This window comes from Ylistrum balloti, unplaced genomic scaffold (genome assembly GCF_031769215.1).
Source record: "Ylistrum balloti isolate Yb309-2 unplaced genomic scaffold, AGI_CSIRO_Ybal_v1 Utg371116, whole genome shotgun sequence".
Classification (NCBI taxonomy): Eukaryota; Metazoa; Mollusca; class Bivalvia; order Pectinida; family Pectinidae; genus Ylistrum; species Ylistrum balloti.
The window spans coordinates 26,685-51,349 of record NW_026782613.1 but is presented as its reverse complement, the minus strand read 5'-3'; the positions used below and the strand labels follow the sequence as shown (position 1 = coordinate 51,349).

General features: G+C 34.8%; 1 protein-coding gene across 5 annotated transcripts; it reads right to left on the bottom strand.

Annotated features, from left to right (window-relative positions):
- Positions 1–1,850: 1,850 nt before the first annotated feature.
- On the bottom strand, positions 1,851–24,602 carry LOC132560807 (nucleoporin NDC1-like). 5 transcript variants are annotated; one of them, XM_060225486.1, is made up of 16 exons: positions 24,504–24,602; positions 21,449–21,569; positions 20,116–20,217; positions 19,468–19,642; positions 17,595–17,718; positions 14,591–14,699; positions 12,605–12,650; positions 12,190–12,322; positions 8,790–8,882; positions 8,330–8,411; positions 7,876–8,031; positions 7,438–7,550; positions 7,054–7,168; positions 6,669–6,769; positions 5,378–5,529; positions 1,851–4,949 (listed from the first exon to the last, which is right to left on the bottom strand). In XM_060225486.1, exons 1-16 carry the CDS (start codon positions 24,534–24,536, stop codon positions 4,886–4,888), a joined length of 1,719 nt encoding a protein of 572 aa, XP_060081469.1. In that variant the 5' UTR covers positions 24,537–24,602; the 3' UTR covers positions 1,851–4,885. The 5 variants fall into 5 exon arrangements, with proteins under 5 accessions (XP_060081469.1, XP_060081470.1, XP_060081471.1 ...); XM_060225487.1 differs by having other exon boundaries at positions 7,438–7,547; XM_060225488.1 differs by having other exon boundaries at positions 21,449–21,580; positions 24,504–24,581.
- Between the last annotated feature and the right edge of the window lie 63 nt (positions 24,603–24,665).

The following is a 24,665-nucleotide window of genomic DNA, read 5'->3' as shown; positions in this document are numbered from 1 at the left end:
GTATCATTGTCAAAATTCACAACTGTCCTTCATGGAATGGTATCATTGTCAAAAGTCACAGCTGTCCTTCATGGAATGGTATCATTGTCAAAAGTCACAGCTGTCCTTCATGGAATGGTATCATTGTCACAAGTCACTGCTGGCCTTCATTGAATGGTATCACAGTCACAAGTTACTGCTGGCCTTCATTGAATGGTATCATTGTCACAAGTCACTGCTGACTTTCATGGAATTGTATCATTGTCACAAGTCACTGCTGGCCTTCATGGAATTGTATCACAGTCACAAGTCACTGCTGGCCTTCATTGAATGGTATCATTGTCACAAGTCACTGCTGCCCTTCATGGAATGGTATCATTGTTACAGGTCACTGTTGTCCTTCATGGAATGGTATCAATGTCACATGTCACTGCTGGCCTTCATGGAATGGTAAGTAGCACCCACATCACTTACTTCTGACCACTGTCTGTAACAGGACTCTGGTTTAGATTAAATCTTGTTTGCATATGAAACCCAGAAACTATGTTCAGACTATAACTATCAAACCCAGAATCAGTGATAGTTGACAGGAGCTGTACAGATATATAAATACCCTGATAACATCAAAAGTGATTTGATGATGACCTTACAGTTTACAAAAAATTCATAGCTTTAAATTTTAGCCCAACTGAACTTGAAATTAGGTAGGAATTTTATAGCCACTAGCCACAAACGAAAATCCTAGATCTTTTAGTTATTTAGCAGATTATCAAAGATCTTTCAAAATAAAACTTGCCATTGATATTTCAAAAGTTTATTTAGCTCATTACAAGAGCACTAGATATGTCTGCTCTTCAAGACAAAAGTGGTTCTTGAATTTTGAAACTGATTGAAGAACAAATGGCTCCAATGTTGCTGTCTTCAATTCTGATACTGAGAAATCTCAGATTTAAATTGCTTGCTGCAGTTGTTTGTGGTGCACCAGCACAGGATGTGAAATTTTCAAATTTCATGACAGCCAATTCCTCTTAAAGTTTAGATGAACAAGCAACCCGCCTGGTGTTTGAAGAATGTTAACATGTTTTCAGAAAGAACAGGATGACTTTCTTTCATAATTAATATGCAATCATCTCCTGGTTCACAGTTGAGCTCATTCATTTTTTTTGGTCAGAACAACAATGATGGGTTCCTGAAAATGTCCCGACTTCAAAATCAGAAGGAAATTATGAAAGAAGTTGGGAATTTTTCTATTGTATACACCAATATCCTGATCGATAGGCTGAAGCAAATATCTCGTGTAAAAAACCAAAAAGAAAGAAAAATATTGTGGAAAAAAAGTATTCTTGAAGTGACTAAATGGTTAGATTTCATCATTTTTTTCTGTGCATTTGATTTCGGGCAAGCAGTGTAATACTGAAAAATAATCACAAAATTTGAGCATTTTTTGAGAAAAATTGATAAAGATTATCAGCTTTAAACTAACACTGATTGACACTTGCTGTTGTGCCTACTGCCATTCACTCTTTTAATCGGAGATAGGCGAGTCCATCGCATGGCCCTTTGAAACCTTGTTTTAACCCATCGCTTTATTATGATTTCTAAATGCATGTGCAAAGATATTGTTTACACTCTCCAAACAAAAATGATATGAATTAGTGTTGAGTTGCTCCTATTTCAATTTTCTGATGATTAAATAAAGTGGCTATGCCAACTTTTAAAAATTATAATTAACAGAAAGTGCACAACTTTTAACAGATATTTAAATTCTATAATGATTGTCATCAGTTATGAAATAAAAATCTAACAATTTAGTCCCCTTGATGTATGCAAAACAAATATACATTTTTAATGTTAATGGTTAAAGTGTTTATTGAAAGTGTGTACAAACCAGAAATGAATGCAATATCTATTGATGGTGTTATCAACGAATAGAAAAATCCATCAAATTTAATGTTTTTTACCCCAAAAGAGGAATAATTATTTTTGTCCTATTTTAAGCTGTGTACAGGATGATCTACCCTTATATTAAAATGCTTTTTATAATGTACATATTCTTTAGTTGTGTACTTCTCATTAACTTGACTTTCTCAGCAATAATTCATAAATATGACAAAAGTTCTGAAACACAAAATATATGCCATTTAAAATAAAAGAAAAATGGACATTTCAAGCCAACATGTCTATTTTTTAAGAAATATTTACCAGTTTTCATCCTGAGAAATTCACCTCCCTTTAATTTGTTTGTTTGTTCCTAAAGACCACTGTTATTGAGTTTTCAATGTTTATTTTAATTAACGACTTTGCTTCTCCAAACTGAAAGGAGGTGGCTGGTGACCTTTAATTTCTTAAAATAACATTTTGAATATTGCTGATTCTAATTCATAGGCTCAGAATTCCAATCAGTTGATATGATTTATGTCACTTAATCAAGTGAACCCTGTGGTGAATTTTAAGAAAAATCATAATTCAAATAACATCAAAATCTAGAGAGGTGAAAAATCAATCTTGGTAAGTATTTAAAAGAATTTTGGTAAACACCATTATTTTTCATTAATCTTCCTCACTGATCTAGTAAGTAAACACATCTAAATAACATCAAACAGATCCAGAAGATGTTCTCCTCATCCATCTACATAGGGTAGTATTTTAATCAACATATCTGCTCATTTATTTCATGCATAAAACTGCACACCTCAAAAATGTTACTTATTCAAAACCTATCAGTGTGCAAAATAAGGTATTGATGGTTTTCAGGAAAATGACTGACCATTACCCATTATCTGTGCACTGATATTGTGAACAGCAACAATCTGAGTGCCTGTAGGGCCATTATCAATCACCTAGCAAAACCGATTCCTCTTCACCTAAAAATGCTTCAGACCAAATTTGAGCAATATTCATTCATCTCTCCTGGAGGAGAAGGATTTTAAAGAATTCATTCTATTTTCCCTATTAGGACTCGCCCCTCTTGCCCCAAAGGACCGAGACCTTATGCTTACACATGATTGTTTTCTTTTCACCAAAGATTGCTTAAGACCAATATTTACACAAACATGGTTCTCCTGCCCCCTAGGATGCTTCCAAGCAAATTTGATCAAAATAGGTTACTGCATGACCATAATCATTCATTACACATAGCAATTTGACGACGGACCCATAATAGAACAGTCTAGAAATGAGTTTGGATACTTATCAATTCTTTTCTAAATATGTTTCCATGGCAATGGGTAACAATTACTTGTTGACAACTCCAAACAATAACCAAAAATATCCAAGAATGAAAATTTATCTACAACAAAGTACCAACACAGTGGTAGAATGAGGTTATAACCTGCTATGATATATTGATATATCCTACATATTAACATATATTATGTAATTGCTGGAGGTAAACGTATTCTGGAAATAAACATAAATCATTGCTGCAATAATACTATGTTAATCACCGCTACCTGTCAGTCATTTTGATTTTTTAAAAATGTTTCCATCAGTTCCAAAATTAAATTCCCTCTCAAGAAATAGTGAATCCATAATGGCCACCAGTCAGCCATTTTGTTTTTCTGATCAGTCCAAAATCAAAAGGCACAATAAAAGACCAGGGAACCTATTTATAAAACATGACAAGACCCATTCAGTATACCTCTAGAAAAAGAGCACAATCTTTCATGGTTCAAAACTGAGATGGTGGGATGTCAGCCATTTTGTTTTTCTGATTAATCCCAAATCAAATGGGTACAATTAGGGACCAAGAGAAAACTACCCAAGGAACATCTTAAATTTGGGAAAGATTTATACCTTACTTCCATGAAATTTTTATTGTCAAAATCAAAGATGGTCACCTGCCAGCCAAATTATTTTTCTTTCAGTCCCAAAATTGATCATGCACAATGGGCTGAGGAGACTCTACATTTGAAATCTGAGAAAGATCAATTAAGCACTTTTAAAGAATTCGTGATAGCATGAATTGTTCATGAGCATGCAGACAAAAGTAGGGAATGATGGACACTCCACAGACGGGAGCAATTAACATATCATGAGATGAAAAATGTCTGAAATCAGTTCAAAACCAAACAAAGATAGGCTATATAAGTAAATAGTGTGATAGCTGTTCTTCAAATATGTTTAATTTTCAAAAGCAACACTATTTTTGTGACAGTAATAGAATATATGCCAAATAACATCAGAAAGAAAAACTCTCCAATAAGGAAGTAGGTTTCACAAGAAATTGACATACTGATTACTATCCAGTAGTCTGGTATAGTCTTCTTCAATAACTACAGTTAGCTTTACCAGAACCAAAGTAGGATTTTGTAACAGCATGGCCTTTTTTTATACAAAATTTACACAAGCAATATTTATGCACACAAATCCTGGACTACATGTAATCACTTCTTTTCTATTTCCATCTATTGCTTTGATTATTATAAGTCATGTGTAGTCAGTAATTTACAAAGATGAACTGTTCACATAGATATTGTTTTTGCTTCAAGAGGTTGCATCATCAATGGCATGTTCAACCAGCACCAATAATAGAATTCTTCATATATTTTCAATAATTCAAATTTAAAATTAAGACAATATATACTGCCTTAATTTGATCAGACATGATTAACCATCGTCACTTTCATCACAGGCACTAGCTATGGCCAAATCTCCACATATCAGTCTATCATAAGTACCATGTATAGGTAAAGCCTTCAATACCTTTTTAACAATAATGAAGTCACTTAATCACAGCACTTACATCAACACATCTAGACACAATATACATGTATAGATAGATCCTGATACAGTATTTATCTTGTAGATATTTCAACTCTTTAACATGTAATCAAGGTGTGACTTCTCCCATTATAGTTATCATCATAGATTTTTCTGTTAGCAATCAAATAAATTTTTCTTGGTGTCACTCCTTGTAGTCCATAAATAGTCTAAGCTTCCTCACACATTCTGGAGAAAGATTAAGGCTTCTGAAAAAGCAATCAGACAGTTGTCTCAAACAATAAATTAGTATGTTACAGCAAACAAAGAAAGAAATTCTAACCTTTTTCTATTGTCATATTCTTTGTATTGAGCAGTTCTTTATAATTTACTTTTAAAATTTCCAGAAAGAAAGCGGAATTCTCTAAAAACAATATTTCTATTTTGTGTGTTAATGGTCATTTTGATCACAAAGTCATTCAGTAATCAATTCATCCAAAATATCAACACCATACCATCTTTGTAATGTCAGAGTAAAGTAATATCGTAATGATGTGAAAGCATACGCTTTCCTAATATTTTTCTTAATGCATATATATCAAGAAGACAAAAAATAAGAAAAAAAAATTATTAAGTGCATGCTGTGAAAACAATTATGACTTGTACAAACAATATAGCATATTCACAACACACTTACAATATATGTTTTCCGAAAGTGTTTACGATTTTGTACATGGAACTTTTCAGTGTTGTCTGTAACAGATATCCGAGCTGAGTGTCATAATGTCCCAGGTCTCTCTGATTCCGACGACTCGTTGCTGTGGCCAATTTAAAATGTTTTTCAACATTCTGTAAGTTGGAAATCAAGACTTTTTCATTATACACCGGACAATCAGATGTTATTGTAAACATTGATCTTATTACATTTCCAAAATAATCAGAAAAAAAATATATTGTACCAAAACTTTGAAAAAAAAAACTGGCTTCTATGTTTCAATTTTATATGACAAAAGAAGAAAAACAAATCATTGCAAAAAATTTCTATTGCCCTCAACCTCTGGACAAGACTTGTTAGCAATGCAGAACAAAGAGCCATAACTCTCCATACATCAGGCTTAAGAGCAAATCATACATGCAAGACGCCTTATCATCTTGAGAGGAAATTGAAGAAAAAAAACGGTTATGATAATAAAATGTCACAAGATTTTACCAAGGCAAAGCAACAAACAATATTTGCAATAATAGAAGGCACGAGTATAACTGATGAGTCAAGAGAACAGCAGTGAACATCACTCTATATAGATAGGTATAATTTCAGTATGAAAACTTTTACCATCACGAGAGATTTTAGCGTGTGCATTAGTTCAACGGAATAATTTTCAGACATACTTAAATATTTCATTTAAACATTCAAATAACTGTTTAAATAAGCAATTGCAATAGGTGTAACAAACAAAAGTAAATGGAAATTCATGAAATGTATTGTTATAAGTGTGGAACTTTATTTCCATGTGAGGTAATCATCAGGCACAATCAACGTCACATCAACGTCACATAAACAAAAACTGAATAGGCACAACAAACTGTTCGAGTTTGATTATCTGAATTTTCAATAAAAGTTGTAAAACAAAATGAATACATGGCCAGAGTTTTAAAATACAAGCTGCAGTTTGAGAGAGGAAAGTGGCTCACCAGAGGCTTGCTGCTTTTTGTATTTCTCTTTACCGAACTAAATACAGCTTCTATATAAAGACATTGACCATGTATTCTCCATGTCTGTCAGAAACATTTGAATAGACAGAATAGAACAGGATGATACAAAGATATAGTAAGACAACAGCAAAACTATATACAAACTTCAGACTTTCAGAGCGTACACATGATTTATATAATATCATATATATATGTTACCACAATAAAACCAAACAATGAGACAGAAACATCTGAATTAATTTTTTCAAGAACGAAAGAAGTTTTTGAGAACTCACCTCCTGTAAATTCACGATTGCAGTAACAATTTCTGGTAGGGATCTTTGGACTACACCATATTTATCATCAGTATAGGAGGCAGTGGCAAAGTTGGACAAAGCTAAAAATTATCAATGAAATTAACTTATCATTCAATACATTCAATACACAACTTACAACATATATACTGTCTCGTTGATGCATTCCCAAATAATCTGATTGTCTCACTAGTCGTCCAGTAATGAATGATATATCTTACAGATATACTTCATATTCACATAACTGGCATAAAAATGACATTTCAATGTCTTAAAGTGATTGAATTTATAGCTAACCACTAATACCCTCTATGTAAAGTGTAGCTTTCAAACCATTTCGCTATAGCACATTTTTTAGGAATAATACCTTCAACTGCCCAAACTTGTACTTGACATGTAGCAAAAAGCTTTCTGCTTTTAGAATCAGGCAACTCCGACAGGAAATAACTGAAAACGGGTTTCTTCTTTAGATACACTAGAGTCTACAAGTAACATATAACAGCACATCGATATAATCAACTGACACCAGGGGTAGCCTTATAACCTTGATCAACTGTTACAGAAATGCTCATATATGACATTACATATGATAAAGGTAGCAATGATTCAGGATTTTGTAATGCACATTTGTAGAAATTGTATTGAAAACATTGTTTTACGTCTGTACAAAAATGTTCTAATTTCATATTTGGCAATAAAAGATTACAATTAAAGAATTGTTTTATTTTCATTTATTAGAAACAATACAAACCAGATCTTTGAAAGTCTGCACATTGGATGATGGCTTATCAACAGGCAGACTTGGATTCCCATCGGTGACATTTGTGGTCCCTCGGTAAGACAACGTTGCAGTAGTTCTCTCTGCTGAAAAGATTGTTTTTTCTCTCTCTCTCACACTGACATGATTAGGAATATAACATAAATCTTATTCTGGGTCATTTGTAAAACTCTCATATTCAATCATGTTGGAATTCATATAGGTGAGATTTTTGATATATTACTCTAACACAGCTACACTGCTTATGACTAAGTGATCCAATCATGGAGTTGTTTGTGATATTAAAGTCAGTTTCTGAGTTCTGTTAATATAATCTGGATATCTAAGTAAATCACAAAATGCTTTCACATTTTATCAGGAAACATTTTCACAGTTTTCACATGTTTGCTTCAGAAAGCAAATTACAATCACCTGCTGGTGTTGAAGGTAGGTTTTTCTCACCACTGGCCTGTCTAACTGGAACACTAGCAAATACTCTCCAGTTGGCTTCCTGTACTTTCTGGTTGAGGGCATTGACTTCAGCCACACAAGCTGAATACAACTTGTTCCAGTTGTGGGGATGACCACCTGAAATATTCATTGCCTACCAGGAGTATTCATTGTAATGGTTAATTCTAGAGGTAGGAAGTATCTGATGTACAATAATACGCCTTCATTATCAAGCACATCTATCAACAATACCTAAAATATTACCACTATGTAATAAAGTATTTAATGCCTATAAACATGAAACAGTAAAATTTTCCAGGAATAGGTAAACATTCCTTCACAACAGCGGTATCTACTGTTCCTAGTGAAAGATATAAAGCTTCAAAGTAGAAAATTATATCCAATCTTCATAAACAACATTTGATGGATTACCAACCTGGCTGACTCAGACTAAACACAACACTTCTCCTTACGCCACACTTTCTGGATAAGTGGCACAAATCATAGAATCCCAGACACTGTAAACACAAAATACAACATCGAGCATTTATTTCCATTGTTAAAATTAGCAGATTTATTGATCTTTATTTATATAGGAAATCAAATGGAAACATATTATGAGGTTTGAAAAAGCATGAATATTGAGTCCCAAAATTAATATAGCGCTTTTATATTACTTCATCTACAGATAGTTTTCTTACCCTTCTTGGCTTTCCCAGAATGCTACTTAACTGTATATAAGTACATGGATATGACTAGATTAACAAACTGTGAGACTTTAGAATGCAATCCTTAATATTGAATGGTTACGAAACACATTAATGGCTTTTAACCATTTTGAATTCCCAAAAGATGATGTCATAAAATGTTTGCTATCAAAATGAATGGTAACTTACCTGCAGTAAACTGTTAGTATTACAAGACAAGGCGTCAACAAGGCATTTATTTTTCTGATCATCAAAGACATCTTCTACAGGAAATGCATAATGCTACAAAAAGTAACATTTTCACATTACATAACATATGTCGTTATCGTTCAGTACAGAAAAAATAAAATGTTATGTCAACCAAAATGTTTATCATGTTTTCAATGACAGTACCATAAATTACCGTACGTACCCGACTATAAGACACACTTTTTTCCCATCAAAATTCAGTTTGAAGTAGGGTGTGTCTTATAAGCGAGATATAACAATCACATCTTAAAATTTTCACAGGAAAACAGCATTCCGAGTGACAGAAATACCGACTTCAAAGGCCATATATGACTTCCACGGTTTTACTGATGGAAAATGGTCAGAAGAGATAAAAAAAGTTGAACTACAGGATTTGCCATAAAGAAATTTAAACAGAAAACGTTAACTTACAACAGAATTTCTTTACTTGCTTAAAATGTGTAAATAATCTGTAAAAAGTAAACACGCTGAGTTTGTTATTCAGTATGGACGCCATATTGAGATCGTTTAGATCGCGGCCCTGTATAACATATGTGGGTATTCTTTCTTTGTCTTGGAAAAAATAAATAACAAAACTAGCATACGAGTTCTAATAAGTTAATTAATTACTCGTTATGGTTATTATTATTCAAAACATTACCTTCTGGGATTATAATTCAATACGATTTTGAGAAATAAAGGTAATTTGATTTTATGTGGCTTCGTCATTTTGTCAAACAAATTAATGACACCCGATTGCAGACAACAACATCACGAACCTGATTACATTTCGTCTTGTGTCTATAAATGTGTTACGTGGATCTTTACCCTTTCAACACTAATTATAAACACAGGCATGTGTCAAACTGTGACAGTTTGAGGAGGGTTCTTTTCACAGTGTTGATTGCTGTGAAAACACCGCCTTTTCAAGAAGCCATTTAGCATTACTGGTACCCAACCATGTTTGCACAAAGTTGTTCCTGATTGGGTGAAATGTGTTGATGGGCTGGACTACTAGTTAAATGACGTTGACATTTCCAAATTGATTGGCCAAATTGAAGATGGGTCGTATTGCTGATAAAAAAAAACAGCCTTCAAGCATATGTCATTGATCTGAGAAAGAACTAGGAAACATGTACGAAACAACATGCCAGCCAGCAGAACTGTAGACATCAAAGGCACCGACACCGTGACAGTCAAAACAACCGGCAGCGACAAGGTGCACTTCACCGTTATTCTGTCTCGCTGACGGGACGAAGCTCCAACCTACCCGACATTTCTGGTTTTTACCGGTTTTTACTGATATCCCAAATACGCTTCATATTGAAAACCCAATTTGCTCACGCTTAGAAAACAACAACAAAAAACCATGTCCGACTGCTTTTTTATACACAATAAGTAAAAGATATCACCAATACCATCGTATTTTTGTCATCTTTCTTTCTTTCTTGTGTTTTAATTTGATTTATGCCGTTGTAAAGTTCTCGAGTTCAGTACGGAGTGTATGCAATTTATACATGTTGGGATGAAACATATGCAAGCCCAGAATTTGTCAAAATGTTGGATGCAACTTATAGTTTGGTCCTAGGTGAAAACCCAAGAATTGACAGCTGAAAAAGGGGGGTGCGACTTATAAGCGAGAGAGACTTATAGTCGGGTACCTACGGTATATATATTGTATAGTTGTTCAATTTCCAAGGGCTAATCTTTCGCAAATGTTCCTATGTTCCTATTTACCATAAATACTCGGGTATAGTGCGCAGGTACTTTTTTGGGGTCAGATTAAAAAAAAAAGAAAAGTTTTCTACAGAAAGATTAATTGATTACTGGTTACAGCGATGAAACAGTTGATGTGGTTTGATCCATTGATAATTAGGAAACCACAACTATCGTGACCCTAACATATTTAATTACCTTATGTAAACAAATTCACACAGGTGCCTGACTTAACAAGTGTGAAAGGCTTGGCTAATTGGATAATTAATGGTTCTCAACAGGTAACACGCTGAGTATGAGGAGATTGATGACACCCGGCTTGGGCTGAACACGTACTATTGCTCAGAAAACGATGTTGTTTGAACTGTCTGAAAAGTTTCAATCCTACCTTGTCCCCATATCTGTACCTACCGCGGTCTCCGAAGGTACGTAATTATAGATTGTTTACACCGACTTCGACATGGGGAAACAGCAAACATCATTACAGCGAAAGAAAAACTGGACGCTATTGACTACGCCGAGAGACTTGAGTTTCGTGCCGCCGGTCGCCACTTCGACATTCCAGAGTGAAATATCAAGGCACGGAAGAAAAAAAGACCGTTTAAAGTCCCAACCACTGACCAGAAGGGCTGACATAGATACGACAGTGAAACACCCAGAGATGGAGAGAGAGCTGTTCAACTTTGTATGCGATCACCGAGATGCCGGCATCGCTGCCAGTACAACAGAACTGCGCGTGCGGGCCATGCAGATCAAGAGAGGTCATAGGGTCACCAACTTGGTGGGATGGGCTGTCCGATTTATGAACAGAACAACAGAGATACATCATCAAAATCAGGCGGAAATTCAGACACTACTATTCGAACAACGGGAAACGAAAACAAAAATTAGATTCACCGTAATGCCAGCGTGTATGGCCGATGATTAAAACATTCGAATTTTATTTATTTTTTTTGTTGTTTTTATCTCCCAACTATCATATATGACCGATGACTTTTACATATAACTATGTGAAGGGTAATCCAATATGGCAGACGCAGAACTCGGAATGATAACCTGCATGTTCCTGCGTATAATGCGTACCCCCTTTTTGACACGTTTTAGTTTGAAAAAGCGTGCACTATACACGGAAATTTACGGTAGTCTATTTCACAATGATGAAATTTTGTCATTATATTGGTATCCGTATGCATATAACATTTATTTCCTTGCATTTTGATTTATGCTAAATATCTGCTGAGTATTTGCATTCATTTCTGTTTCGTTTTCTTTGATAAATGGGAATATAGTGAAATTAAATATCCTACCAGAAACATCAACTATACAGTAACTCAGACAGCTTTCAGGGCTCTCACACCCCATTTCTGGATTGGGGTCCGGGGCCCTTAGAATTGGGAAAAATAACATTGTTTTCCTAAGAATTGGGAAAAATAACATTGTTTTACTTAGAATTGGGAAAACTTGGGGTCTGAATTGGAAAAAAAAAAGATAATATTTTGCATTGGGAATGGGGCCGAATATTGGCCCCATATCTGGCAGATCGAGAGCCCTGGCTTTAGACAAGTGAAATAGCAATGACAATAGTATTGTTTACAAATAACAAATAACCAATAATTTGACAAAAGTGTTGGTTGACTTGTATTACCTCTGTGTTGTAGATCTTGTACAGCACACTGCTAACAGTCCAAGTAAAGTAGAGGAACACACCACACAGGAAAGTCTGGTACAGGAGAGACACATCAAACAGGCCCCATACTGAGTTAAGTGCTATCTCAGAGCTGTAAGAATGTTGTAAAACAGTTGTCACCTACACGTATACTGAGGTATGATGTAAAATAGTTATCACACTAATACCGATGAATGTTGTAAAACAGTATTCACACTAATACTGATGAATGTTGTAAAACAGTTGTCACACTTTTACTGATGAATGTTGTTAAAAACTTGTCACACTAATACTGATGAATGTTGTAAAACAGTTGTCACACTAATACTGAAGTATGATGTAAAATAGTTATCACACTAATACTGAGGTATGTTGTAAAACAGTTGTCACTTACCTTAATACTGATGAATGTTGTATAACAATGTCTTTTGGAATATGACCTGAAAAATAAAACCATAATAAGATACTCCACCAAAATCATCTCCCTCCCCAGTAACAAAGCTGTATATGTACAGTTTTTGTAGTAGATTGGGTGAACAAGAATACAAATGAAAAAACACTGTTGTTATTTATTTGATATTGTGCTACTCTTAACAATGTTGATAAGTCTGACCTTTAATTTTGAGGTTAAAGGCAGAGATCCAATACGATTGCATTTTTTCAGTCAATGATAAAGGTCTACAGTTCTTTTCATTCGGATATTGTTAACAGTGTAAGAGTTATCACCCAAACAAGAGATAATCGGGATATTTAGCCCTTTTCAACCTTTGACCTTGAGGACAAGAAATTCTTAAAAGAACTGGTACTGATGCAATATGTATATAAGGGATACATTACTGGATGACTCAAATAACTGTATCTATAGAACACTGCACTGTTAGAGAAATCCTTAAAAAAGACTTTAATACTTTGCTTGCAGTTTGACAGGGTTCTAAGTTGACTCTTGACCTTCAGGTCAATGTTACAGCGACCTCATAGCAGTGCACTGCACATCAGCTTCAGGTAATAAAGGTGTATATCATCTTTCATTAAGATAACATTGACAGTTTAAGTTACAGCAAAGACTAAAAGTAATAGGAACCAAACTAAGATACAGAGTACTAAACTTCCTCCCTTAATTTGATGGAGAGACATATTTCTTATTGGTCAGGCAACAATGTGTTATTATCAACATCAATAAAACAGGCAATGCCCACAAGTTTCAAATGATGTTAACTCTCTCAGAGGATGAAATTTTTGTATTTTACTGATGAAACCTCTTTATAATCCTCATTCTTTCCAAGTTCAGATTGAAGTTACAAATTCTAAAATTGTTCATGTGAAGATTTTTGTGCTTGGTACAGCCTAATTTAATGAAACATCAGAATGTTAACTGGTTGCTCAATACAAAACCAATATCATCTGCAGCAGCAACATCAGCATACTCACACCACTTTTATATCATTTTTTGCAATTGTTCCAGATGGTTATATTTGCCCCTACTAATTAGAAAATAGTGTCATTGGTACAAGCCATCTTCATGAAAACATTTACTGCCTAATTAATGTTTCACCCTATTATGAGATCAATTAAGAATCTCAGAAATGACAATGAAAGAATGGTTGTGGATCTTCTGGGAGTCAAGCCAAAGTACTTGAACAGGTACTTCATTTCTTGAAATATATCACAGAAATTATACTGAATGGTCCATTTAAGTAACAGACTAGAAGGTAGAAAACATTAATCTGTCTTACTCATAAGAATGAACTGGCTGTGGATGTAAAATTTCAGATTATTTTCCCTGTTTACAATGATGTTAGAACAATCAAGTAACATTCATCTACATTAAAGACAACAATGATGTGGAAAAAAAGGATTTAGAGCTCATTAATTATGCATTTCTTAACTTAGGAGATTGTGCAGCTAACATGACCTCCATGTAGGTTCAGTGTTATGAAAGATGGAACAGCCAAAATTGTAAATTCACATCCCCATTAAAGAATACACAATTTTATGTATTATTTATAAAGCCTAGCATCTTTCTGAGAAATCGGTTAAAAGCTGAGGAAGACACAAAGTCATTTTATGATTGCAAAACCTACAATGTTTAAAAGAATTTTTTAGTTGAAAACTGACTGAGAAGATCTCTCAACAAGATTATGATACAAACAAGGGGAATTATATATAAGTACTTTTCCAAATACAGTTGAAATGAACTGCTGTTCAGGAAAACAGTTTCATGTGAAGGTAACTAAGCCTGCTAAATGTTAAGATTATAAAAGCAAGAAGGGGAAACAAATCAAAATAGGTCCTGGAAAACAGAGAGAGGTTTTCATTTAACTGAAGCAAACATCAAACAGATATAAATACTCTTTGATAGAAACACATTGTAATGACTTACCAAACATCCAATAGAATGGATAAAAATACATTGTGTGCCAGAATGAATAGGAAAGCGATTTCAGCAGTTCCGTGTAGAGTCTACTTCTCACTTGGAAAAACTTGGCTTGCTGTATAAAAATTCAAACATAATTTAAAAGAGACTTGTCAATTTTCTTCAGAAGAATATATGAAGTTTTACTTTCAATGAATCAATTTCCAATCTTTGGTACTACACATGATTGGGACTTTAATGAATACTTCTGTGATACTACTAATTATAAAGTCTAATATTTATAAAACTAATTACAAATACTGATGAAAACATCCTTTCATTTCAATCTTAGAAAATTCAGAATAAGGTAGTTGAAATTCAACACCTCATATCTGGATAAAGCCATGATGTAACTTTGTCTCACTCAATGTACAAAACCATAATGAATGCTTTTCTACAAATCTCATATCTAGCAACAGCAGGTCTTGATTAATTATAAAAAGGTACAGTACTACATATAGCTGGTGGTGTTTGCTGGGATTATACTTTTGCTATTCCATGATGCACTTACGTGATGCTGAAAAGGAGGAGTGCCATTTTGGGCCTTCTGGTGGCCATGACGAATACTTTTTATTTTTTGTCTATTAAAACCTTGAGGTCAGGCGGTAATGACATGACATTAATCTAAGGTCAGCTCAAGGCCGTTCAGTTGTTATAGGGGGGACGAGTGGGGGATCAAATTCATAATTATTGCAATAATTATCAAACTAAAATATTTTTTTTTTGTTTTTTTTCTCTTAAATGTCATTTGATGATATATTTTAAAACCTTCATTAGTAAAAAGGACCAAAAAATATGCCTTTGTTGAAAAGTAGGTCACAGTAATTAAGTGCCCTAATTACTAATTAAGTCACCCTTGAGCACTGTGTTTTGTCTTAATGCATCTATAAACAATACGTTTATCATGTGCAGTGTATCTATTTGAAATATTTTGCATGAATTAGAGCAATGAAGAAGTTGCAGTTAGGGTAAGAGAGGCATGCCATTTAAATAGACTAGTTACAACTTAAAATGCAAGAGCACAAGTCACTATTTTATTCCGGTCAATGCAAATGAATATTGAATTATACTGTATGAAAAATTACTTCAAATAAATTTCACAGTATAATAATTCTTCCGTTAGTTGTATTCTTGAGCTTTAACATAAGATGGTTTGACACTAGAGCTTTAACATAAAATAGTATGACATCATGACATCTTTCTGATGTATACCTTGTTAATGGTCTTGTTTCAAACACTAGCAAACTTCAGTAATCTACAATGCAGTGTATGTAACACATGGCATATCCAGATATAAAAGTATACTTTGTTCTGTGTAGTTCATACATGCATTGACTTATGCACATATCTTGTGTATCACTAAAATGTTAAATATAATTTCATTCATACAAGTGTGACATATATATAATAGTATTATAGTATTTTGTTTAGTTTTAATTAACTTTTTGTTATTTTTGTAAAATGCCAGTACACAAGCAGTGTGCTTGCTGCAAAGCAGATTATAAAGTCAGAATATATTGTCTGAATCAGGCAGATGTTCTGTCTTTCGTGAAAGATAACATCAATAAAGATTTATGTTTAGGTGACCCTGTATCTAAGAAATGCAGAGGGAGATTCAACAAATACCATGAACCAGTAGAGGATTCTAACAGTGGTTAAGACCATCAGAATGAGACACCTGACTCAAAAAAAAATCAAACTTGATATTCCACGAGCTACGCTTACTGAATCGCTGTTTCGTTTGTGGAAAGTCCAGAGATGAAAAAAGGTGTACAATCTTTGGATTGAATATTCTAATGGACTGACCCCAATATCAGGCTGGTATTGTCAATGTAAGGTTGAGGCCAGAGTAGTCGGCTGCTGTGCCCACATTGCATCTGTCCTATGGTATCTTTCTTATGACCGACACCAGTCTGATACTGCACAAACAACTGCCTCCTCAAGTTTCCTTAGTTGTGTTGATGACGCAATGACGGTGGAGAACTGGTCAGATTGTGACAGCCACAGTGACTCCTAAATGAATATCCCAACACCACCATTCCCCTTACTAAAGCAGTAAACAAAAATACAATCTCGTAAGTAATAGACAAAGGTCATTTATGATCCTGTGAAACCCGGTGTTAAATTGATTTTTTCCATTTTAATATCATCCATATTTGCAAAAATATTTCAAATAAATACACTACATGTGATAAACGTATTGTTTATAGATGCATTAAGACAAAAAACCCTGCTCAAGTGTGACTTAATTAGTAAATAGGGCACTTAATTAAAGTGACCTACTTTTCAACAATGGCATAATTTTTGGTCATTTTTTCTAATGAAGGTTTTGAAATATATCATCAAATGACATTTAAGAGAAAAAAACTGAAAAAAAATATTTTAGTTTGATAATTATTGCAATAATTATGAATTTGATCCCCCCACTCGTCCCCCCTATAACAACTGAACGACCTTGAGCTGACCTTAGATTAATGTCATGTCATTACCGTCTGACCTCAAGGTTTTAATAGACAAAAAATAAAAAGTAATCGTCATGGCCACCAGAAGGCCCAAAATGGCACTCCTCCTTTTAATCCATGAACTGGTAAGACATGTGTGAAATAGATGTTGTTTACGTCCAGATCATGAAATTTTAATTTCTTAGCATATAATTTGATTGATTTTAAAGAAAATTGCAAAAAATGACTAGTTATATATGCTATCTACAGAAGCCTGCACAAAAATTTTGAAATGGCCCAGTACAACATTTTTTACTTCTTTTGGACAAGGTGTTGTCTACAGCAAGACCTTACAAAAACTTTTACTTCAGATCCAGATCTACATAATATCAGACACTTTGTAATGATGCGTAAAGATTTTTTTATTAAATTGAGGGAGCAAAGCTATTTTTTCAGAAGACAATCCCATATTAGGTAATTGAGTGACCATTGAGCAGCTCTATAATTGGCTTTCATCTTTGTAACTCTACCTCAAGCACTGGGAACTGTATCAAGTTATTCTGGTGAAGAAACATTGTGATGTTGTACAGGACTCCGCTGTACATACCATACACCACCAGGAATAGATGGTACTCATTCAGGTAATACACCTCTCTGAAATTCAAAATATACTTGACATTTTACATGGTAATTTGAATTGTCCAGTTGTCTCTTTTGTCAATTTTTACTGTTTCATTAAAATGGTCGCTTCTGCATTAAATCTAACTTCACAAGACTTAAAATGAACAAAGAGGTATATTAACAAGAGATTCCAGAGGGATCTTGGCGCCCACCAATATTTGATCTTTATATGCTCTTTTAAATTTGGATCTTTTCCCTTATTTATTGTTTTCTGTTTTTGCTCTTAATGATGAGACATGTGAATATTCCTTTGCAGAAATAGCGATGATAATCTTTACCTGCCAAATCCAAAACGGCTGCCTGGAAGGAATTTTTTTCTTCTGATCAGTTCCAAAATCTAATGAGCATGAGGAGAGACCAACGGGAACATACATATGAAATTTGAGAGATATCCATTCAGTACTTACTAAGAAATAGGGATACCGATCTTTGCTTGGCAAAATCCAAGATGGCCGTTTGTTTTTCTGATCAATCCCAAACTCAAACAGGCATAACAAGGGACCTAAAGGAACCTTTACATGAAATTTGAAAAAAGATCTATAGAGAACTTCTCAAGAAAGAGTGATAACAAACTTCCAATGTCAATATCCAAGATGGCCGCTTGTGGGTAATTTTGTTTTTTCTATCAGTACCAAAATCAAACAGGCACAACGAGGGATCAAGGGGAACTTACAGATGACATTAATGAAAGATCCATCCTGTACTTATCAATTAATAGCAATAACAAACTTTCAAAGTCAAAATCTAACATGGCGACATGTCGGCCATTTTGTATTTCTCATCACTCCAAAAACTACAGTCCAAAAGGAACCTATATATGAAATTTAAGAAAGATTTATAAGGTATTTCTCAAGAAATAGTGCTAACAAACTTTGAAAGTTAACAAGAGTGCCGTGGACACAATATACGCTGCCACAAAATATAAAGATCAAGATTGGTCCATTTAATTATCGCTTTTAACATGTCTGTATACATAAGCTCAAAATGAAGTCTGTGAGACCAGTTAGCTTAGCTGGAAGAGACAGGGACCTGAGATCATAAATGGCATAAATCTTACAAAAATCAAAGAACCGAAAAATCGCCCCTTCATGCACATCTACCCATTGTAGTAGTGACATTGAGCAAGTTTCGTGAAAATCTTGATTAATTTTAGGAGTTGCGTTCACAAGGCTCCACTATGAGCAAAGTTGAAAATGGCATAAATCTTACAAAAAATTAGTTTAGGAGTTGCATTCACAAGAAATGGACATACAGACAGATGTACAGACAGACGGAGAAGATGACGCCAATACATGATCGCCTCCGCAGGGTATAAAAATACAAGATGTCAGCCATTTGGGTTTTTCATCAGTCACAAAATCAAATAGGCACAACAAGGGACAAAGGGGAACCTACATATGAAATTTGAGAGAGATCCATCCAGTGCTTCTCAAGAAATAGTAATGACAAAAATTGTTTACGGACAGATGGATGGACAGATGAAAGACCATGGACGAAGAGCGATCTGATAATGGTGGGCTAAAAATTTATAATAAACCATAATCTATACTTTTTGTTACATTCTAGCTATTTCCAGTTTTGGCCTTTTACATTTTTTGAAATGAAAGCTGAAATATGTGTTACATGTATTCTAGGGTGCATTTAAGACTGGGTTAAAATGAACGCATTTTTCTGCAAGAGTGAAAACAAAGGTAGTAGGACAAAGTATAACACCAAACTCACCTGTCATTATCATTTGATTTGATGATGAGGGAAGAGTAGCGCTCTCCAATACAGGAAGTGCACACCCAAGCTGTCACTACACCCGACACAAGATACATTAGGCATTGCAAAAGACATGATGGCAATAGAAGCTGAACAAGTTCATGCAGGCGGGTTAAAGGGATGTCAGGAATCACTGCAATCAAAAATATTCTATAAGTTTCCAAGATCATGTTTACATAATTAACTAGATACTCTTAACTGATTTAATACCTATATAACAAACTAACTGATAATGCCATTGAAAAAACACTTTTTAAGGGTGGCTGGGTGGTGTAGTGATAATGCATTTGCCTTTCACCTTGATGTTCAAGGTTTGATTCCCTAAGTAGAAATGAAAAGGTATAGGAGTCACCTGTTGTATAAAGAGTGTTTTCTCAGAGTACTCCTGTGTGCTCCAGCAGTAACATCCATTATGCACTTTTATCCTGGCCACCAAGAGTGATTAATACACTTGATAAGCTGATACCTTGTTTTGCAATGTTGTAAATTAAATAAAGTTTACATTATAAGAAAAAGAAAAAACATTAAATGGCATTTAAATTGCAGTTAACCTTCAATGATGCATATAAAGCCCTATTGATTTTAATACATATCCAGACAATTTACCTGTGTAAGAGGAGGACATCAGAATACCCAGCACTCCAGACACCACTGTAAGCACCACCAAGACAAATATGTAATGTGCAGAAAACAGCATTGAAAAGGAACCTGGGACGAAAAACAAATCAGCATTGAAAAGGAACCTGGGACAAAAGACAAAACAGCATTGAAAAAGAACCTGGGACGAAAAACAAAACAGCATTGAAAAGGAACCTGGGACAAAAAAGAAAACAGCATGGAAAAGGAACCTGGGACAAAAAACAAAACAGCATTGAAAAGGAACCTGGGACGAAAAACAAAACAGCATTGAAAAAGAACCTGGGACAAAAAACAAAACAGTCTGGAAAAGGAACCTGGGACAAAAAACAAAACAGCATTGAAAAGGAACCTGGGACGAAAAACAAAACAGCATTGAAAAAGAACCTGGGACAAAAAACAAAACAGCATTGAAAAAGAACCTGGGACAAAAAACAAAACAGCATTGAAAAGGAACCTGGGACGAAAAACAAATCAGCATTGAAAAGGAACCTGGGACGAAAAACAAATCAGCATTGAAAAGGAACCTGGGACGAAAAACAAATCAGCATTGAAAAAGAACCTGGGACGAAAAACAAATCAGTATTGAAAAGGAATCTGGCACAGATATCAAATCAGTATTGGAAAAAAAACCTGGCACAGCAAACAAATCAGTATTGAAAAGGAACCTGGCACAGAATACAAATCAGTATTGGAAAGGAACCTGGCACAGCAAACAAATCAGTATTGGAAAGGAAACTGGCACAGCAAACAAATCAGTATTGGAAAGGAACCTGGCACAGCAAACAAATCAGTATTGGAAAGGAACCTGGCACAGCAAACAAATCAGTATTGGAAAGGAACCTGGCACAGCAAACAAATTAGTATTGAAAAGGAACCTGGCACAGATATCAAATCAGGTTGAAAAGGAACCTGGTACAGAAAGGAACATAATCATAATTTAGCTTGGTAATGAGCCAATCATGACTAACGCATTTTCTATTGAATACACATGTACACAATGTAAAATATTTTTTCGCCATGTCTAATTTTTGCAATTACACTATACAGCAAATAATGAACTGGTCAATTCTAATTGAAAAATAGCTACAATATATAACTTCAGTTCCTATTCCTCAATGGCCAAAATGTGATGGGCAAGTTTCAATATTCGATTTTGACACAAAATAATGAAATAAAGAGAAAGTATGAAATAAATCCAGGGCTGTGTAACACGTTAGATAGTAGTACACCTGCTGTATCTTTGAGAAACTCTGAAACAAATAAATGGTATATATGCAATTTCTGTAACAGAGCAACATACCTGCTATCCATGAAAGAGGGTGAAATATATCCAAGGTACAGAAGATGAAGTACATCGCCAAAACACAAGGCTGTAACAACAGAGTCCATCCCACAGCAGCCCCTGTCCGCCAGCTGTACACCTAATCAAATACTCAAGCATAATCAATCTTCTTTTGGTCCCAAAGTATAAGCCATCCAAGGCAATTAGTTAACGCACACAGCTGCTTTGTGGTGTTGAACATATAAGTATACAAATTTGCCTAAGACAATGCAATTAATGATATTTTGGAATAAATATATAGTTACCTCAGAGTAATATAAGAGTTCAGGAAAGAAAACACCTTAGATTGATCTATGATTGGCCAAATGAATGAACAAAATAGAAGGAATCTATGTGCACTACTACTTACCCCGATTGGTGTTTGATATATCTGTAGGCCAGTTTCTGTATTATATGTAAATTTGTGGATAAAACATAGATCGTGCTGTTTCAATGGTTGTTTGGTGCTGTTAAATTTTGAGACAGAACAGTTACAATAAAAACATGATAAAGAATTTGTTTACTTATCCCAAAGTACATCACTGGTGCTTTATAATTCAGCCAGCCTTAGACATGAAGTATTGGCTGAAGTGAGCAACCCAGGACCTATTAAATACCCACGAGGAGTTTGCACCCAACCATGTCACTGGAATCAAAAAGCCATTACTTGTGACAAGTTGAAACATGCCAAGTATGTAGGGTTATCAGATTCAGTGTGCACGAACCTAGCAAATGTATCCTGGTACTGTGCAACATGCCATCGCCCAGTTGTACCATATCATCATCTCAGCCAAAGCCAAGACGATTTGTCTGCTGTACTAACAAGCAGTACCAATACATCCTTCCACATAGGCTCAATAGGCAGCCAAAATATTGCATCATCACCAAAAAAGATGCAACCTACCCAGCTATCAAACCTGAAGCAAAACCAACCTGTGCAGTCACAGAACATTGTCATCAACTGCCAGTATATCAGGACCAAAGTGAACTACAAGGGTAACTTGATGTCTTAATTAATTTCACCAAATGAGACATAATAATAGGTACCGAGACATGGCTTAATGGTTCAGTATCATCATCTGAGGTTATACATGTAGCTTTGCTGTAAATCGCCGAGACCGGGTGTCAGACAACCACATTGAAGTACTTAGGTATTATTAATTAAAGCAATGAAGAATAATCTTATTACAAGATAAGTACGTCATGCAACAGAATCCATCACAGTGAAAGTTGATCTACCAAATAAGAGATCTAGGATTTAATCAGCATTCTACAGACCACCAAGGAATACCTACAGACATTCACAGACAAAATCACATATTTGAGATGCTCACATCCCAGTTCATTTTTCTATGTAGGTGGGTATTTCAATCTCTGACATAGGTTGAAAATCATCATTTCAGGAAAGAAGATAACCAGCCAGACTGACTAATAACATCCTATCTACTAGTGAGGATTTGGATCTACAAGACATGGGGGACTTTTCATCAAGGGAAGATAACAGTTTGGATCTTTTCTTTACTTCACATCCCTCCCTTCTAGACCAGTTAAAATACATACCAGCCATGGCAAAACCGACCATGACATCATTTTGTGCGATTTAAATCTTCGATCATTTAGATCTACAAATACGAGGCATATCAACAAGCAATGGAAAAAGGCAAACATTGATACTATCAGGATAGCACTTCATGGTGACATAGCAGATACTGGAGACACTGACTTTGGACCAAGTTCAGACAAGCCGTAGAGAAAATTATGTACATACTATCAAAGTTGACATCAACAAATTCTACTTGACTTCTCTACTGCGTTTGAAAAGGTGTCATACCAATGCTTACTACACAAGCTTTACTACTGGGTGCGAGGGACCACATGGCTATGAATCAAAGACTTCTTGACAAAGAGGACGCAGTACATCAACCTAGATGGTATAACATCTAGCCAAGCTATGTCATTTCGAAAGTGCCACAGTGGGCAGTGCTAGAGCCACTGTTGTTCCTAACATATATATTAAATGATTTGCCAGCTCACATTCAGTCAGATGCATGGCTGTTTGCAGATGACTGCCTGCATAGGCACATATCAAGCCCAGTTGATGCAAAACGATTACAAGAGTATCTGATAACACTCCCAACATTGGGAACACAAGTGGCAGATGGAGTTCCACCCACAAAAGTATATGGTGATCCACGTGACCAACAAGAGACTACCCACTCAAGACAGGTTGTACATTACATAGCCACACTCTTGAGGATGTCAGCAATGCCAAGTATCTGAAAGTGATCATTCACCATAAGCTACGCTTACGTATGCACCTTTTCTAAGGGTTGGATTAAAGTTTTTATTGTTTGATCCTTTTTTCTCAAATGAACCATATTTCGTGGTAAACTTCTTTTTTACAACAAACACTATGTATATAAAGTAATTTTTTCATCTTTCTGTCTACAACTTTTTATCAGAAAAATCAGAATTGAATCGTCAAAAGTGATAACTTACAAATCATCATTTTTTCAATATAAGACGTGCAAGTTTGGACTTCTGTAGCAAAAAATTAGACGGTGTGGCCTTTTAATTATTTATGGTTGATATTTATTCACATGAGAGACAACAGCAAAACATTGGCGACCGAGGATGGATTGATAGCTTATTTCATCATATCTGAAAGGATATTTGACATGTAAAAATGTGTATTAAGTAAAAAATACACAAATTTGTCAATGAAATCTTAATATTTTGTGGTGAATTGTTTAAATCACAATTTTTTTATTCTTTCTGGAAGTGTGACATGTTACAACAACCAAAATTATCCGGGTGCAAGGTCACGAATATCAATAGTTTATCTGATACAACTCGCAAATTTGACTGTTCGGAAATACTTCATGGTCCGGAACCGATGTCCTGGCGATACAGGAACAAAATTAGAAGTGCTCAAGTGGTTACGGCGAACAAGTAAAAACAAAAAAGCAACACTAGAGAATGGTATGAAGACAGCTTGCCTATCAACGACGAAATAAAACACAAAAATATATACCTCACGCCTGTACCAATTATCTAAGGTCTCCATTTTAACAGGTGAAAACAGAAAGATAAGAAAAACACTCAGTCAATTCGACTTCTTCTCTTCTCACATGTTTCAAAGGAGCCGCCATTGACAGTGACGTACTTCTCGGACAAGCGAGACTTAAAAACAATA